At 44.7% G+C, this 19314-nt stretch overlaps 1 protein-coding gene across 4 annotated transcripts in view; it reads left to right on the top strand.

Annotated features, from left to right (window-relative positions):
- ASAP2 (ArfGAP with SH3 domain, ankyrin repeat and PH domain 2) overlaps positions 1-19314 on the top strand; it is a 115616-nt gene that overhangs the window by 3112 nt on the left and 93190 nt on the right. For all 4 annotated transcript variants that reach the window (XM_014517314.2, XM_025197595.1, XM_025197594.1 and 1 more), the window contains exons 2-3: positions 410-555; positions 15891-15965. In XM_014517314.2, the coding sequence (XP_014372800.1) occupies positions 410-555; positions 15891-15965 (221 nt within the window). The remainder of the gene's footprint in view (positions 1-409; positions 556-15890; positions 15966-19314) is intronic.

Genomic DNA, 19314 nt, shown 5'->3' with positions numbered 1-19314 from the left:
TGCACCCTCCAGATAAGCCACTTGTGGCTCCATCCCGCACTCCGCTTCAGCTGTGCAGTGCCTGCCCACTCCCTTCCTCACCCAGGGGCCTTGATCTGCCCCCCTACTCCCTTTCTCTCCCGCCTTGCCCTTTCTTACAAAACAGCTTTATCAGCTAGACGCTGCTCTCCAAGCTGCCCAGCTGCATATTGGAATCGGATGGTATTAACCGATATTGCTTGCTAAAAATCGGCCATTGGTATCGGCCCAAAAAATCTCTATTGGTGCACCTCTACTAATTTAGAATTGATCAAGTTAACATGTAAAATTAGTTTAGCAAGAGAAAGATCTGAAAGCTACCTATGTTTTAGTTGTAACTTTCATTAATATCTTGTAGCTATTGGCAACAGTCTTTGTTTGTTTTTTGAAGCTCATGTGGAAAATGAAGAACAGTACACTCAAGCATTGGAGAAATTTGGGGGCAACTGTGTCTGCAGGGATGACCCGGATTTAGGAACAGCATTTTTAAAATTTTCTGTATTTACAAAGGAATTGACTGCTCTCTTCAAAAACTTGGTAAGAATTTACTTGAAATAAGAAAAATGTTACAAGAAGAATGGTGTCAAGAAAGCTCATGCCTATAGAGGTTGTGTTTGTATTTGGTTTTATTTTTAACTGCAATAGCTCTTCATCTTGAAAAATATATGTGTTTTAGAGCAGTGTTTCTCAACCCATGGTCGTGACCCAAAGTGGGTCACGAGCACATATGAAACGGTCACGAACAGACTTTAAAAATGGATCAGCAAACTTTAAAAATGGATTCTCCTTTAAAGGAGAAAACGTGGGAAACCGTGGCTTTTCCCTTGCAGGCTGTCAGATGTCCAGCCTGCAAGGGGCTGCTTGGGGCCCCTCCTGCCCTACACACCCACCCCCTGCCCCACATATTGTGGGGCTGGGTCCTGGGGGTGGGAGACAGCAGGTCGGGAGTGAGGGGGCACTGGGTCAGGATGGGCCCTTGATGTTTACAAATGGGTCCTGAGACAAAAGTTGAGAACCGCTGTTTTAGAGATCAGAAGTGTCTGCCAATCTCCTTTTTTTTCAAATGCCTAATTGAAATATGTTTCTTTAAAAACAACCAAACAAAGCAAAACTATAGAAAGTACAAACATCTTCAAGAAAATGCATGTAATGCCTACTAGGTGAACACAATTTCTTTTAAAATTTTGGAACTTAAAAATTTGACCCTTGTTTCTCTCTCCACATTGTTTTTACTTTCCTTTCATATCTTGCATTTGTATTATCTAAATGGATTGTAAGGACTCTGGATTGTTGGGGTTTTTTCTGTAAAAACGGAAATCCTAGCACCCTACAGATAATAGAAAATAATAGTAAGTTCTGTTTAGGTATACTTGACAGTTACTGAGGTAAATAGGACTTGAGAGCTCTCTAATACTCATGAATATCAATAGTCATGAAATATTCTGGATGCATCTGTATGTATAGCTTAACGCAGGAGTATCAGTCTGTAACCATCTATGTATAATATTACATACATAATATTACGTACCTACCTACGTACCTACCTACATATTTATAAATAAATAAATTTATTTATAATGGTATGCACATAACATGTTACATGATATAACAGTATGTATAGAGTAACATAGTAAGTTGAAAGGGCAGATTCTTTTTTCACTTTTCATTACTCAGAGAATGCAAAGGGAAACAGAGAATCATAGAAAGTTAGGGTTGGAAGGGCCTCAGGAGGTCATCTATTCCAACCCCCTATTCAAAGCAGGACCATCCCCAAGCAGATCATCCCAGCTAGAGCTTTGTCTAGCCGGGTCTTAACAACTTCCAAGAATGGAGCTTCCGCCACCTCTCTGGGTAGCCTGTTCCAGTGTTTTACTGTCCTCCTAGTGAGAAAATTCTTCCTTATATCTCACTTAAACTCCCCCTGCTGCAGCTTGAGACTGTTGCTCCTTGTTCTGTCATCTGACGCCACTGAGAATAATCAAGCTCGATCCTCTTTTGAACCCCCCTTCAGGTAGTTGAAGGCTGCTGTTAAATCCCCTCTCAGTCTTCTCTTCTCTAGACTAAATAAGCCCAGTTCCCTCAGCCTGTCTTCATAAGACATGTGCCCCAGCCCCCTCACCATTCTTGCTGCCCTCTGTTGGACTCTTTCCAATTTGTCTACATCTTTTCTGTAGTGGGGGCCCCAAAACTGAATGCAGTACTCCAGATGTGGTGCAGAATAGAGGGGAATAATCACTTCCCTTCACCTGCTGGCAACGCTCCTACTGATGCAGCTTAGTGTGCTGTTAGCCTTCTTGGCAACAAGGACACACTGTTGGCTAATGTTCAGCTTTTGTTCATGGTAACTCCCAGGTCCTTTTTTGCAGAGCTGCTGCTCAGTCAGTCAGCCCCCAGCCTTTAGTGGTGCATGGGATTGTTCCATCTTAAGTGGAGAACTGTGCACTTGTCCTTGTTGAACCTCATGACTGCACTCGGGGTCGGTGTTGAGCTGCTCCTGGGCCAGCTGCAGTGGGGCTCGGGGCGCAAAGCCCAGCCCACAAAGGCAGCCACCTCTGCCAAGCACAGATGGAGGGCATACGTGTCCACCCAAATGCCAGGCAGTGCAGGCAGCTACAGCAGCTGTGAAGGAGGGAGTGGGGCTGGGGCAGGGTACAGAATGGAGCCAAGAGCGGCTCGTGTGGGGATGTGAGGTGGGGGCATGCAGCCTGGAAGGGCACGGAGGGTGTGTGCCCCCGGACCTGTATGCAGAACAGGGTGTGCTGGGGCCAGAGCAGCTCTAGACTCTTCCCGACAGGGGTGTTGAGCTGGGCTGCACTCGGGTCAGGTGGCAGTGCTGGGAACAGGGCTATGGCACCTGAATATTCACTGTAGCCCTCCCAATCCCAGTGCTGCTGCTGCCTGCCCCGAGCACAGTGCTGCCCAAACCCCCAGCTGGAAAGAGCCTGGTGCAGACTTTCCTTCCCCCCCGAGGGCATGGGGGCTGTGTGCCCAGGATCTGGGCGGGGGGGGAGTTGCTGCTGTGTGCTGGGGCTGGGAAGCTACGCTGGGCTGTTCCCAGTGGGGGCTGGCCCATGCTACGCTTGGGGTGGGTGGTGGCGATGCTGGGAGGGGAGTTTAGGGGGGCTACGGTGAATTTTCAGGTGCCTGCAGCACTCTCCCCCCCAGTCCCGTTCTCAGCACCGCTGCTGCGTGGCCCAACACCCCCACCAAGAAGAGCCCAGCACCACCTCAGCCTGCTCCACCCTGTGAGCAGATCTGGGGTCACGCGCCTCTATGCCCTCCCGGGCTGCATGCCCCTCCCTCCCTGCACCCTCCAGACAAGCTGCTCATGACTCCATCCTGTGCCCCTTCCCGGTTCTGCAGGGCCTGCTCCTGGCCCACTCCTTCCCTCACCACTGTGGGGAGGGGGTACAGAGTGAGGCCCCAGTGGTGAGGGAGAGAGCAGGGCTAGGGTAGCCATCATAGAGGACAGTCTGGTTGTCCTCTGTCCTTTATTGATATGAAACCTGATGCCTGTATGTCCTCTGTTTTTTCTCTTCAAGAGAAAAATGGAGGACAAAGGCATTGGGGTTTGTATCTGTAGAGGACAGGGAGGAGAAAACCAGAATGAGCTGGCACCGGGGGCCAGATTTGGCCTTCAGGTCACGGTTGGGCATCCCTGAACTTGAAAAGTTGCTGAGGAGTTGCACAGTTTAGATCAAGTAAGATATTGTGTTATTCTACGGATATGCACAGTGCTGGCTTGACCTTGTTGAATCTTATCTCATTGATTGTGGGCCATTACTTCAGTCTATCCAGGTCATTCTGAGTCCTAGTCCTGCCCTCTAGAGTATCTACAGTTCCACCCAACTTGGTGTCATCTGCAAATTTGCTAAATGTGCACTCAATCCCATCTTCCAAATTGTTAATGAAGATATTAAACAATGCCAGACTCAGGACAGACCCATGGGGAACTCTACTTAATGCTGCCTGTCAACCAGACATTCAGCCACTGAGGACTACTCACCAAGTGCAGTGATCCAACCAGTACTTACTGAGTATGATGATCCAACCAGGGGATTGTTGTACGAGAGCTTTATGGTGGTAACCCTGAAGCTCTTGTAGTAAATGAGATGACAGCATTTCTTTAACTCTTCCCATCAGTAATTCATACTACTTGAGTAAAATGGTTCTCTTTGAGAAGCCTCTGACTTTGAAAATTTGCTTCAAAAGAGCATATGCCTTTTTTTCTAAACGGACATTACAAAGAACTGGCTACAGGAAGCATGTGGTATTTAGAAAGAGCCTTCGGATGATTCTTTATTAATCTTAGTTGGCTTTATTTAAAAAAAGCCTCATTGCTGTGCAGGGCTAGATCCAGGGGGAAATGCAGTGGTGTAGAAGCACCCCTCTTTCACTGCTGCTGCTGATCCAGATGAAGGGGAGTCTTGGAGCTAGTCCTACACCATTCTAGCTGCAGGCTGTAGCTGCATGGGATGCTGTGGGGACAGTGGTGGCAGCAGGCAGGTTTCTTCTTTCTGTATGTGCCATTCCCCAACTGTGATCCCTGCTGACTGGGAGCAGGAGCTGGAAGGAGAAACCACCCCTTGCCACTGCTGTTCCCTATTGATGCAAGTACAGGGGAAGCCCGGGAATCCCTCCTGCCTTGTGCTGCAGGGAGCAGCTGCATGGGGACCTGTGCTCAGCTTAGGGCAGTGGCAACAGTGCATAGGTTCCTCCTAATGCCTGCTTTTGGCCTGTGGGGGACATCAGGGAGGAGGGGGGGTAACTGTAGGGAGCAGGGGCTGGTGTGCCTCCTACTGTGTCTGGCTGAGCCTGGCACCCTGTGCAGCTGCTCCCTGTAGCTGCAATGGGGGGTGGAGGAAAGCGGGGCAAATGGGGACTCCTTGTGTGCCTGCATCAATGAGGGACAGCTGTGGTGTCTGGGGGGTGGGTTCTGCCTTCGCCTGCTTGCTCCCAGCCATCGGGGGGCACCTGGAAGCTAAGGGGTCAGGGAGAAGGTGCTGGAAGGGGGAACCTGTATGTCACCTCTGCTCCTATCTGAGCCTGGTTTCCTCTGCAGCTGCTCCCTGTAGCCCACAGTGGAGTGGGACAGGAGTGGCTTTGGGGTTCTCCATGAGTCCAAGTCAGTGGACTAGTGGCAGTGGTTCACTGGGGGTGCAGTAAGACCCTTTCAGGGGTTCTGTAGTGCAGGTGCAGCTGCCATGGCCAAGTAAGTGCTCCACACTTTGTGCACAGCCAGGCCAGGAATGGTTGTGGCACAAGTGCAGCACTTCTTACATTAGGGTTACCTGATGTACCTGAAGTAGGAAGGAGAGTCCAATTATGCTCCAACCCTTCCTGGTCTGGTCCCATGCTCCTCTTAGAAACAGGAGCACGAGAGAGTTCAGTTTGCCCAACGTGACTTTCCAGGAGATATCATGAATGGTCAGACCAGGAAAGGTTGCAGCAAGAGTGAGTGGGCTTTTCTGCCTGCTTCAGACTTATCAGATAACCCTAATGAAGAAGGAGCATCTGAACATGTTGCAGCACTTCTCATTTTGACTGTATGCGAGATGTTCAGGGCACTTCTACTGGGTGACAGTGGCAGCACCTTGATGAGACCTACTGTGTTAGGCTGAAGCAGTGTAACAGTGGTTCTCAACTAGGATTGGAGTTGAATCAGGGAAGTTGTGGAGGAGTGCCCTGGAGAATCTCATGGTTCTTTTAGTGTTGTAAACTATGTGGATTTGAATGTTTAAATTCATTCTTTCCAATGCCTCCTTCCCCATTCAGTTCCTTTCATCTCTGAGAAAAAATCCTCTTGGTCTTCCAATCTCCTTACAGTGTTTGGAAATGTGCTGCATCTACAATGAGCTTATGGGCACGCTGCATGTTTCACATGTAAATAATTTTACCAATATACTTGTCAAAGACATGAGAATTGCTGTTGTTGAAAACCATTCTTTTTACCCACACCTGTTCCTCTGGGTTCCATAAGGCACTGAACAAGTATCTCTTTAGAAGTACTTGAATGGAAGTCATGTGCAATGCAGTGAGACAACATAATTAGATTGGAGCAGATGACCAAGCTGTTACCACTGATATGACTTTAAACTTAGGTTAAGTTTAACTTTGTCATTTCTTCTGAATGTATTTGCATTAGATGCAAAATATGTGTTTGGAGAGCTGTTGTGTTCTGTTAGCATAGTATCTGGATGCCATTTGCAGCTGCAATTCTAAAGCTTTGGGGAAGAAAGCTTTCCTTCAGAAAGAAAAAATTAAGAAACCTTCTTTGAAAGTATGCTATTTTTATCAGTTTTTCATTTTTGTGTGTGTCTATAGCTGTTGAAGTTGTTTTTCCTAGAACACTTTGATCTTTTAAGGGTCTTTATCGCAGCATCTGGATTTTAAAATCCGTTGTTTTCTTGTATCCAAAATCTATTTCTCAATTCTAGTGATTCAACTATAGGTAATTTGGGTTGAAGTTTAGGCCTTGAGAGTTATGATTTATATGTATGCATGTGTACGTACGCGCACACCTTTTATGTATATATTTTAAAGAGATACTACTATGTTCTGTTTGAGAACTGTTTTCAGGTGCTCTGATTTGTCAGGTTTGGGAACCAGGAATAAAAAAAAAACTTTTGGATGACTTTTTGAAAGCATACAGTGATAAGCAGTATGTCTTCAAAATGAGTAACTCTTTACCATCTGTACCATACTGATTTTGATCAGTTTCTGATAGATTTGCATCTCCCCTCTCTCACCCCAACTATAAAGTTTCCTTAAGCTTCCTTTGGATTATCAATAATATTTACAAAGTCCACCTGCTGTTCCTTTGGATACTTTTATGGTAGGCAAAGTATTTTCTGGAGAATAACACAATATCTTACTTGAACTAAACTGTGTAACTTCTTAGCAACATTTCTGGTTCGGGGTGCCCAACCCTGGCCTGCAGGCCAAATCTGGCCCCCAGTGCCAGCTCATTGAGCCCATGGGGCTCCCCGCAGCCCATGGCTCTGCACGCTAGATCAAACAGCGTGGGTCAAGGCAGGACTGCAGTCCCACCTGGAGACCAGTCCTGCACCATTTCTCTGGCTTGTGGGGCCAAAATGTTGAGCACCACTCTCCTGGTTGATAGCTTGCTTGGTATTCATTTTGTCAGAACACTCCACGGGGAAGCAGGGAGCAGGGCTTCCCGCCACTTCCAGCGGAGTCCTGTGAACTGCATGTTACAGTAAGGAGTGGGGAAAGCAGCTGGCTTTGTTGTGTGGGGCTTCTCCCCAGTGGTGCTCAAGTCCCAGGAACTGCACCTGAGCCCTGTGTGATAGAGGCAGGTTGGCTTGGCTCTGCTCCTTGCTGTCACGTGCAGCTCCTGGAACTGGCCGGAGCCACCCGCCGCCTGGCAGCTTTGCCTGCACTGGCCATGAACTCCCCAAGGGCCCACCTCTTGCTGCCTCTGCTGATGGCGGTGTGGGCTGTGTGCCATGGGGGGGTTGTGTGGGAGGGCCCCCTTCCCTCACCCACAAACTCCACACACACCTACAGCCTTCCCACCCCCCCACAACTGTCTCACATATACACCTCCCCAAACATACTCTCCCCACACACACAGCCACACACCCACTCACGTACACACTCCACACCCCACCATACAGACACGCCTCCCCCCCACACACACACAATAGACAAGAGTAAGACTTTACTTCTGAGCTATTATGTAATCACTTCTATATACACTATGCAAACCCACACAAATTGGGACAAAAATATTTTTTGAAAAAAAATTAAAATACTTCATGGTAGATGTTTGCCTTTAATGTATGATTTGGGTTTTTTCCAGTTCCAAGATGGTAACCCCTCCCTCCAAAAAAAACCAAAAACAACCCAACAAAAAACCCCAAAACTTCTGGGGCAAGGGGAGGGGTTTCCAGTGGCAAAGGTCAGGGGTTAGGAGGCTGAACTTCTGATCCCAAGATGGTGACCAGGGGGTGGGACACCTGTCAAGGGGTGGGGCTACCATTGTGGCAAGCAGTCCTTCAGCTGAAATAATTGCCTACCCCTGGTCTATGGGGATATTTAGGATTGTACGGTAACAGGAAGGCAGGGCTGGAAGGGACCTTACAAGAACATCTAGTGCAGCCCCCTACTCAAGATGTGATCATTGCTGACTAAACCATCTCAGCCAAGTGTCTGTCTAACCTACTTTTGAAAATTTCCAAGCATGGAGAATGCACAGCTTCTCTAGGTCACCTGTTCCAATGCCTGACCACTCTCCTAGCCAGAAAGTTCCCCCTAACCAATTTGTGCACCAATCATACATAACTTTAACTACTCTAATTCCTGAACTGAGTAAGTGCAAAGTGATATGGTATGAGTGTGGATACTGGGCCAGGAGAAAGGCCAGTCAATTTGATAGGCCTCCTCCTTAAACATTTTTATTTTAGTCTTACCCTTTCACTGTTTCCTGGAAAAAATGATAATCTGTAATTGCCTTTCTCTACTGTCCCAAGAGAGCTTCGATTTTGTATAGGTTTCTTACCCTTTCTTTATGAAGATTGAAACAAAGAAACTAACGCTGCTTGTAACAGTCCATCCTCCTACAACTCCTTTTTACCTGTGCGCGCATGAATGTGTGAATTCTTTTTCGCTCTATAAAATCAATTGTCATTAAAAATGCTGAGTTAAAAACACAGTAATGTGAAATCCGTACTCTGTGGAAGGTGGGGAGAGCTTGAAGGGTCTGGCAGTGGGACAGATATAAGCAAGGGGCAAGCTGCTTGACATCTCCATACCACTTGGAAAAATCTGGATGCTGATAACTATGAGAGACTGCTGTAGGGGCGGAGGCTGAAGTTAAAACTTGATCCAAACAGTTGGATGTGATAACTGCATAAGCCTTTTGTAATGAGCTTTTTACGCAGAGCAAAGAAAAGTAATACTTTTTTATATCACTGACGCTGCAGGGCCTGGAAGAGTGTGTTGACTTCTTTGCTAGAAAAATATTGACAAACTGGGAGAAATTCAGAGAGAAGAGAATAAAGATCAAGGGCTATGATATAAGAAGAAAGCTTAAGAGAGCTAACCATGTATGGCTTGGTGACTTAATGGTTGTGGAGGAGAAACAGTAGTTTAGAAATACATGAATGATGTGAATACTGAGGAAAGAGGAAATGACATATATTAAGTTTAGCATAAGTGTGTCAAGGGAATGGCAGAAACCCATCATTTAGATGTGACCTGACCTCCTGGCCCATGAGGTCTCCTGCCTCCCAGGGGCCTCTATCCAGGATGTAACTGAGAGGATCCAAAAACTTGTCCAGCCCTCCGATCACTACCGCATGCTCCTCATCCATGTGGATACAAATGACACAGCTTAGGGGAATCCAAGCCAAGTCATGAGTGACTACAGGGCTCTGGGGATGCAGGTAGATTTTTCCCTCAATCCTTCTAGTTATTGGTTATGGGTCACTGGCACAGGAGGAAGAGACGAATTGACGAAGTCAATAGAAGACTGTGGCACTGGTGCCATAATGAAGGCTTTCGCTTTTTTGACCATAGCCTGCACTTCAGAGGTAGAGACACTGACCTGCTGGGAAGGGGTGACCTCCACCTCACTCCGATGGGGAAGAAGCTTTTCTTGGCCAGAATGGCTGACCTACTCGACAGGGCTTTAAACTAAGCTCTACGGGGGATGGGCAGCCACTAATGCACACACACCAAGCCACATCACATCTATAGGCTTGGCAATGCAACACTTGCTAACACTACGACCGAAGGGACTTAGGGGTCATGGTTGAGCATGAGCCACCAATGCGATGCCGCAGCCAGCAAAACAAGCAACAACCTGGCTTGTATCTATCGATCCATCTCAAGCTAGACCCAGGAAGTCATACTCCCACTGTACTTGGCCTTGGTGAGGCCGCAGTTAGAGTACTGCATCTTAGAGTACCACATCCAGTTCTGGGCTCCACACTTTAGGAAAGATGTGGAGAAGCTTGAGAGAGTGCAGAAGAGAGCATGATCATGGGACGAGAGAACAAGTCTTATGAGGAAAAGCTGAGAGACATGGGACTCTTCAGCCTGGAAAAGTGAAGGCTCAGGGGGGCTTGGTGGCAGCCTATTAATATATTAGGGCTGTGGACCAGGAACTGGGAGAACGTCTGTTCACTAGGGCACCCAAAGGCAAGACAAGGTCTAATGGTCATGAACTCAGGGAAGACCATTTTAGACTGGACATAAGGAAAAACTTCTTTACCATCTGAATTTCCAAAGTCTGGAACAGACTCCCCCCAAAAGTGGTGCAAGCACCTACTCTGGATGCCTTTAAGGCACATTTGGATCCTTATTTTGCTGGGATTATTTGACCCCAGCAGACTTCCTGCCCCTTGGGTGGGGGGCTGGACCCGATGATCTTGCGAGGTCCCTTCCAGCCCTAATGTCTATGAAGTCTGTGCTTCAGTCTAGGTTGATATGGTCCTGTAGGGCAGTGATTTGCAACCCACAGGTTGTAACCCAAAAGTGGGTCACAGCAATATATCAAAAGGGTTGCAAACAAACGTTAAAAACAGATTCTCCTTTAAAAGAGAAAAATGCAGGAAACTCTGGCTTTTCCCTTGCAGGCTAGCAGAACTCCAGCTTGCGAGGGGCTGCTTGGGGCCTCCTCATACCTCACACATGAGGGGGCTGGGACCTGGGGGTGTGGGGCAGCACGTCAGGAGTGAGGGACACTGAGTCAGGACTGGCCACTGATGTTTACAAATGGGTCCTGGTAGAAAAAAAATTGAGAACCACTGGTGTGAGGAATGATCCACCATTGGCAAGTAGGGTGAACTACCACTGCTTAACAGTTCTTTTTAGCTTGAATATATAGCTTCAGAAAGCAAAGCAGTTCTCCCATTTTACAATATTTTAGTTAGGGAGTGTGTACATGTGCACATGTACACCTGTATAGGTTTAATCTTCTGAAACATAGCGAGGTAGTTTCTTTAGTGTGTTTTGTTCTTTTGCTTTTTTGTTTAGTTTATTCCCTTTTGATAAGATGGTGGATGATACTTTTATTAAATCAATGTAAATAGTTACATTTAACTATGTAACTAATATGAAAGATTTCAAGGTCAGGTTTACCAATACCTTACCTTGAAAATGGTATAAACCTTAACTGTTGGGCACTTTTCTGCTAGTGTTAACTGGCTTTGTACCACTAAAAATCTTGCATGATTTAGGGATCTACTAAAAAAGAATTAAACATTACTTGAATTATTTAAAGGACACAAGGATATGTGGCAAGGTAGTACTAAAAATTGCTAATGAACCCAAATGCCTGGTGAATGACTCCTACCTCGAGTAGAGGAATGGTGTTGTGATCTGTAATGTATATACACTTGTAGCATATTGATTCCAGTGCAAAAAAAATCTATTTCTAATTCAGTTTAAAATATTCTGTGTACTTGTGTACTCTGAAATAGTTTAGAGAGTCAAGTCAAATGATTACTTTTTTAAAATACCAACTGTGGAAAGTACTGTAGCCATTCAGGTCCAAAATATTGGAGTATGCCTCTTTGAAGTAAAGAGGAAAGTTTATTAAGTAAAGGATTTCAGGTTTTACTATATGATAAAGCAGCTTACAGTTCATTTCTTCTTTGCAAAAGTTTGCTTGCTGCTTGTGTCTAATAGAGATGCTAGCAACTGTGTTTATTTCCACATTGTCCCTCCTGCCACCTTTCTCCTCCTCCTTCCCTTTCCCCCCCAACCCAGTCTTCTCAAGTTTATAAAGTTACTCTGTCTGTGTCATCTTATCTTGTTGGAAGCTGTCAGATGAAAAGTATGGCTATGAAAGTAGTACTGTTGGAAGCTGAAACCAGATCAATTTTTTTTTTAAAGTATGCAGAAGTTGCTAGTGCTTCTCTGTCATCAGAGTGATTTGATCTTTTAGCTTCTCTGAGAAACTATTAGTGTCTCCCTTCTCACCAGCTTTTAAAAATGAAATGATGCAAATATAAATGCAACATTGGCACTGGCATCAGTTGTGCGGTCTACACTTTCTGTACAGTTCAGGGTGATCTGGAGTGGGAACAGCAGCAAGAGAATGCTGCTTTATGTACTAAAATGGGAATTTTTTTATAGTTAAGGATAAAAGTCTTAAAGAAGCAGTAAAACAAATTTATCTTGCATTCCAGCTCTTGATCAATGGATGTGAGCCAGCTTGATTCATCTAATTAGATATAATAGTACATTTATTTATCACTTTATGGCTACCAACCAGTATGAAAAGAGGAGTATAGGACATTCAGTAAATAGTAAATAATGTACATGTAATGAGCAAAAAGACCAAGTCATTCATATTTTAGAGAAATACTTACTTAGTCCGCCATATTTTCAAAAAGTCTCTATTACCCCTTTTTGAACTTATTAATTTTTTTTTTTGCCTACATAAGTTCTGCAAGCATTTCTAAAGCATCTATTGTATCTATACATCATACATGAATTACAGAGTAGTCAGAACTCTCCTGAAAGCCTGACAACTATCTTGAAAACCAGTTAATGTTTTGTAATGCTCTTGACTTTATTGCTGGCTTCTGCTTTTGAGGTTGCTGTTTCTTTTTTACTTTAGTTTTCTTTTCTAATTTTTGGGAGAAAACATTTGTGAGAAGGTAAATCTTATAGCATGAAATCTGTAGTACTTTTCCTGAAGCCTTTTGGGAAGGATATTTCAGAGTTTTGGGTCTTCTGTTTGTTTCAAAATCACCAGGATGCAGATAATAACAGGGCCAAAACTGTGAAGGCATGCTTTGTTAGTTTGTATCTTTTAACTGGTTATTAGTCAATTAAGAAATTTACAAAGTAAAGGCCTACTTTTTGCCAGTCTGATAGCTTTGCTTAGTCTTTTCCAGTGGAAGTCTTCAGTTGTCTGTAGGGTTCATGTGCATTAGGCTTTATATCTGCCAGATGAAGGCTGGATTACATTGCAGGAGTTGATCACAGTTAAACATGACTGTGCTGTTGTGTAGATGAGCCAATGCTGACCATGACTTAGGAGTTGGTGAGAAATAGACAAAACACTTCCAGCATTGTGTAACTAACCAGGTCTCAACATTTCTGGGACCAGTGTTTGTGTTTGGTATACAATTAAGTTACATAGAAAATCTGATTCCAAGCTGTTGAGCCTATAATGGCCATGATCAGTGAGAACAGTGCAGTGTAGTCCAGGGGTTGTCAACTGGGGGTATGTGAGAAGGCCGTAGGGGGTAGGCACAGGCGGGTGGGGATGGAGCACCACCATGCACTATCCTGTGCTGCTGCGCAGGCACTGCCCACCCGGCCAGACACAGGTGGCAGAAGAAGCTTGCATGTGGCAGCTGCCACCGTTCCGCATTCAGCCATGTGCCACCGTGCTCTTCCTCTGCTGTGTGTCCAGTTTCCAGGGGTACAGTGATCCAAAAAGGTTGAAAACCCCTGTTGTAGGAGTTGGGTGAAGTGCCTCATCCTTCCTGTGCAAAGAAAAGTTTTTAAGTGTGAAAATATATACAGAATATATATATATTCTTTGGCTTCTCTGCTCACTTTTAACAAATAGGTCTGTTTAATGCCAACTGGGGTGAGGGATTGTTGTTGTCATCCATAGCTGTTTGCTAAGAACAGCATTGGGATATTGAGCTCATTTCACTTAAGTACTATTCCAGACTGGAAATGAATCACTTCTCCCTAGTTACCTAGTTTCAACGTCCTTTCTTGAAGTTCCTGTTTGCATCATCCTTTTTCTGGCCAAGGAAAACCAAATGCGACTCCCTTAAGAGATTATTAACACTACTACTTAAGTAGCTGATGGATTTACTTTTGAGTGATGCAAAATAATTCCTTCTTTTTATTATGAGTCCACTTTTTCCTTTGACCTTATTCCATACCATATTTACTTGAATCTAAGATGAGGTTTTTTACCCCATTCAACATAGGGGGTGGGAGTGTGGAAAGCCCCTTGGTTTGAATTTGAGTACTAGGTAGTGGGGAGGACTAGGCAGCTGCTCTTGCTGCTGCTCCAGCTCTAGCTCTGGCACTTACTTGGGATCAAAGTAGAAGCTGGATCTGCAGCAAAAGTCCTGTCTGCCTCTCCCCACTCCTGCCTCTGCCCCCTTCCTCTTCTGCTCCATGGCATCTGCCCCACCACTGCTCCTGCCACTGGCTCTGGGCCCCATCTGTTTTGACAGCAATGGGTGCAGTAGTGGCGCTGCTATTGAACATGTATGTACGTAGAGTATGAACATGTAAAAGCATGTATTTGCAGATCAGGCCCCCAAGATGGAGGTTGTCAACCAGGGGTACACGTACCCCTGGGGGTACTTGGGAAGGCCCTAAGAGGTACGTGCAGGTGGGCAGGGACAGAGTGCCACCACCCACCATCCTGCACTGCCAGCTACCAGGAGCAGGGCTAGGGGACGAGGGGGGGGACGGAGGGCAAGGGTAGTGGTGCCCCTTTGTGGGTTTCACAGGCATTGCCTGGCCGACAGGATGCAGGGGGGTTGTGGGGAAGCTCACACATGGGCCAATACCGCCACCCACTGCTCTGCTTCCAGCTGCGTGCCACCCCACCAGCCCACATCCAGCCACTGGGGGTACGCTTATTAAAAAAGGTTGAAAACCCTTGCCCTAAGAGACTAGAAAACAGATATAGGCAGTCCTCAGCTTACAACGTTTCGCACTTACAACCTTTATAAATTGAGATTCAATTATATGTTCAACTGTTTCAACTTTATGACGTCAGTTTCGACTTTACAACGCTTGATCCGATGCGACGCCACGCCAGCCAACAAGTTTGCTGCATCACTCATCTCCCTGGAGAACATCTGTCCAAACTTCCTTGGACACTTTCTTTAAGAAAGCAGACAAGACACCAGGAAAACCTGCAGCCAAGACTCCTGAGAAGAATTCAGCCAAGAGCCCTTCAAAAAGTCCAGCAAAGTCACCTCAAAGAAGTCCGTCCAAATCAATATGATTGCTATTTACAATATAAATACATTAATGTAGCTATATTACTCATCTATAATTGATCGAGTACAAAAATCTGGGGTATTTTTAGTGAAAATAGGGTGTCGGGCCTTGGTTCAGGAACCAATCCCCCATTTATAACATTGTTTCTTATGAGAAAATGGGTTTCAAGTTATAACATTTCGACTTAAAACACGGTTTTCAGGAACCAGTTGTGTCATAAGTCTGAGGACTGCCTGTAGATGATCAACAATAACCTGTTGAAATACACTAAATGTAGAAAAAACTGCATTGTAGTATTAATGTTATAACTTAAGCAAAAATCAGGCAATACAGAAGTTAATTGTCCAGTTCCACAGTTTTTATTGGATGAGTAACTGGCCGCTATCCCTAGTCTCACCAGCTTTCAATCTGCAGATACTTAGTTTAGATTTAAAGTTTTTCAAAGTAGTTGTAACAATCATACTGCACCCATCTCTGATTATAATTGCCAACAGTTTTAGTAAGAGAATGTAAAGATGAGATTACTTATTAAATTAGTATCCCCTGTGGTTCAGTGGTAGAATGCTGGTCTACCATACAGAAGACCTGGGTTTGATTCCCAGATACTTATACAACTACTGCCATGGAGGCACCAAGCATCTGGACTCAGTTTGGGTTTTGGTTTTTGTTTCAGTGGCCTACAGGGAGGATGGAAAGTCTGGGCAGCCTCCACTCCTCCAAAAAATTCCTGCTAGGCATATGCATCAAAGGTCTGGGTGGCCGTCATGCACACACCAAGATCCAGGAGGATTGATGGTTGCCACCACTTATTAGACCTTTAAATATTTGAGTGAAGCCAAAGAATGTACATTTTTGTGTAGCTTATTCAAATGTTTAACTGAAATGTCACTTATTTTTGTTTATAGATTCAAAATATGAACAACATAATCACTTTCCCATTGGACAGTTTGCTGAAGGGAGACCTGAAAGGAGTAAAAGGGGTATGGTACTCTTATTTCTGGGTTTTTTTTAAGTTTTTGTTGGTGCAATGAATTCATAAAGCTAATATGTCAATTTAATTACACTTACAGAGAAATGCAGTAGCTAAGTAGTACACTACTTCAGTAACTGGAATGACTATGGCATCAGCTGCATACTAAATAATTTCATACCTTTCCATACATCCATTTAAAAGAATCCTGGCATCTGATCCACGATCCCAGCAGTTGCACCTCCTACCATGCCCTACAGGCGTGGCGGGATGCACAATTTTGATATCAGAAGTCAGGGATCATTCCTTTTCTACTTTCTGTTGTAGGGGGAACCCTGGGGTCTGGGGCCAGGGCTGACAGTCAGCTGATTGTTGTCTCTAGCCACAAGACTGAATTGAGATCTTGACTGGCCCTAGTATGCTTTGGTACCAGAGCTGACATTGAGTTGAATTAACTTGAATCAGCTGTGTCAGCCCTAGCCCTAGACCTGCCACACATTCTGTTTAATACACCATACAAAACAGCCATAAAAATGTTCCACATTACATGTGGAACATTTTTATAGCTGGTTTGCCATTTTATGGCATCTTAAATTGAGTGTGCACTGCACATGTAGCATCTTTGCCACTTATACTATGATTAATGTGTTAATCATGGCATAAATGTAACATGTAAAGGGAGCCTCAGATAGTGATCAGATGTTTTAACTATAAAACATAGAGGGAAAGTTCCTCCAGAAGGTGTAAAGGTTTTCAGGCCAGAAAATTACAAAGGATTATAGAGAGCTTGGATAAAACTTCTGCAGAAAGAGTTTTGGCAGAGTACTTTAATTCATTTGTATTTAAAGTGGATTGCTTTAAATTATTATTAAATGTTATTATTAAATTTTATATAGCATTGTTAACTTTACAGGTATATAGTACGTATTTTCTTAGCATGAATAAATGTAGAGTTTAAAAAATGGAACCAAAATATATTCTAAAAGTGTATTGTGAATGTTTCCTGTTTTGTAGTATTAACTATAACCTGAGATTGAATAAATTTAGAACCCAAACGATAATGTGCTTAACACATTTCAAAACCAAGAGCCAAAGAGTTCATTAGCTTGGTGTCAGTTTATTACTGAACAAACAGGAAGCGACTGGAAGCTATTGTTCTAAAATTCTCAAAGAAAGAAAATAAACCTACAAAAAAATTACTATAAACTGCTGAAAGATGATGATTAAAAAAATAGGCAAGTGTCCAGCGCTGTTGGTCTTCTCACTAATTTCCATTTATCGTGCTTCTCGTTCTTCCTTTTCCTTGTGTTTTTCTATGCTCTTCCTGCAGTGCAGGACACACTCTCTGCAGTGTATTTCTGCTTCTCTTATGTTTCAAAACTAAACTGGAAAGAAGGGTCAAACTGCTAATCCTACATAAATGTTCTCTAACGTTACACTCTACTTTAAGTTAATGGGGCTATCCACAGAATATAAAGCAGGGGTAGGCAATTAGTTCGGCTGGAGGGCCACGTAATGAGTTTCAGTGAGCTGTTGAGGGCTATGCATGCACAATCTTTCAGAAGATACAATTTTAACAAATTATAGATAAACAATCATATACTAAATATCAAACATCTGCTATAACCTATTTTAATTACATTTCAAACTAATTTTTGTCCTGATTAGTACACATTTTTTGAGTAGTCTATATAAAGTGATTGCATAGCTCAAAATAAAGTTTTACTCTTGTATATTGTGTGTGGGGGGGAGGGTGGGGGGCTGCCTATGTACTAGGCCTCAGGAGCTGGTCAGGGGTGGGGGCTGGGGGCATATGCAGCAGAGCTCACTCAGGCAGCGCAGGTACAGTCTGCTCCCACAGCTGCCCCCATGTCACTCTGCATGGTGCTGAGCCCCACCCTCTCTTGCCTGGGGTAGCACGTGCTGCGTTCTCGCCCAACCCAGCCCCAGGCAACGCGCACAGCTTCCCAACAGGGCTGCTACCAGTAGAGCTGCAGTGACCCAGGTACTACTCAGCTCCCCCCACCTCTAGTAGCTTCTCTTCCTGCTCCTGGTGTGCTGCTCCAGGTAGCAGGTAATGCAGGGAAGCAATGGGGACACATGCTGGGCAGCAGATCTCCAGCCTGGCTGAAGGAAGCTGCAGTCAGGTGGGTCCTGCCCTAGCACACAGGACTCCAGTCCCAGCTGCCTTTCACCCACTCTGCCTTCCTGCCATTATGAGCAGGCACCCATGAGTAGCTGAGTTGGGTGGAAGGTGGCAGAGAGCTGGGGCTGGAGCCCTAGGCACTGGGGAAGGAACCACTTGATTACAGTTTGCCTCCCTGCCTGGCTGGGCATGTGGTGCCTGGCGCCCAACCCCACAGCTGCAGTCACTACCCATATTGGTGCAGCAAGGGCAGGAGGTGGCAGAAGAGCTACTGGAGGTGAGGAGAGCTGAGCAGTACCTGGGCAGCCATAGCTGCACTGGGAGCAGCCCCACTGGAAAGCTGTGTGCGCTGGCTGGGGCTGGGGCAGGCCAGAGAGTGGTTTAGGCTGTCCTGGGTGGGGCTTGGCCTTGTGCAGAGCACCGCAGGCTGGATGCAATCAATTGATGGGCACCTGCCTGCAAACTGGATCCAGTCAGTTGGCAGGGTGGACCTGGCTCACAGGCCATATGTTGCCCACACCTGATATATATAAGGTTTTGTTTCCAAATGTGAAGGAACAAGGCATTAGACTGTACACATGAGACTTTCATGTCTTTGGAAGGGGTAAAAAGGGATGAGGAGGAGAAGAAATCAGTCAACAAGACTTAAGGTTTTTAAAAATATCTTTTTCCTTTCTTTAGTTTGATGGACCCCTTTTCGTTTGCTTTCTGTTTTTTCATGCAAATTTCACCTTTTCTGTCTCTCTCCCTGCAGCAGACAAGCAGAAGCATGTTTACTGCTCACAATTACCTTGAATATGCAAAGTATGAGAGTCAGTCATTGCAACAGGATTTACATATTCTTAGTAAAATTGTAGTATTTATACAAATTGGGATAACTGCAAACCAAATACAGAACAGTATATAACCGATAATAACCCTTCAGCTCTGTATTTATAGCAGTACAGTATCGCTGCACACTGGATTGACTGCGCCAACTTAATTTTAATGGTTATATTTTCTTTAAAAAAACAAAAACTCAAATGTATCTCAAGTCACACAATAAGTGACTTATTTATACAAATAATTATTAGAATTCATCCAGTTCATGGATGATATTTATGGCAGCATGCTATGCAAAGCTATACATTGCTTTGTATATGTCAAATGCCTCAGTTTTTGGCTTGCTTTGTATTCAATCCAACAGCAATTCATTGCTGTACCCTCTGCATGC

This window comes from Alligator sinensis, unplaced genomic scaffold, assembly GCF_000455745.1.
Source record: "Alligator sinensis unplaced genomic scaffold, ASM45574v1 scaffold866_2, whole genome shotgun sequence".
NCBI classification, from domain to species: Eukaryota; Metazoa; Chordata; order Crocodylia; family Alligatoridae; genus Alligator; species Alligator sinensis.
The sequence above is the reverse complement of the archived record's forward strand: the minus strand, read 5'-3'. Positions and strand labels throughout refer to the sequence as shown.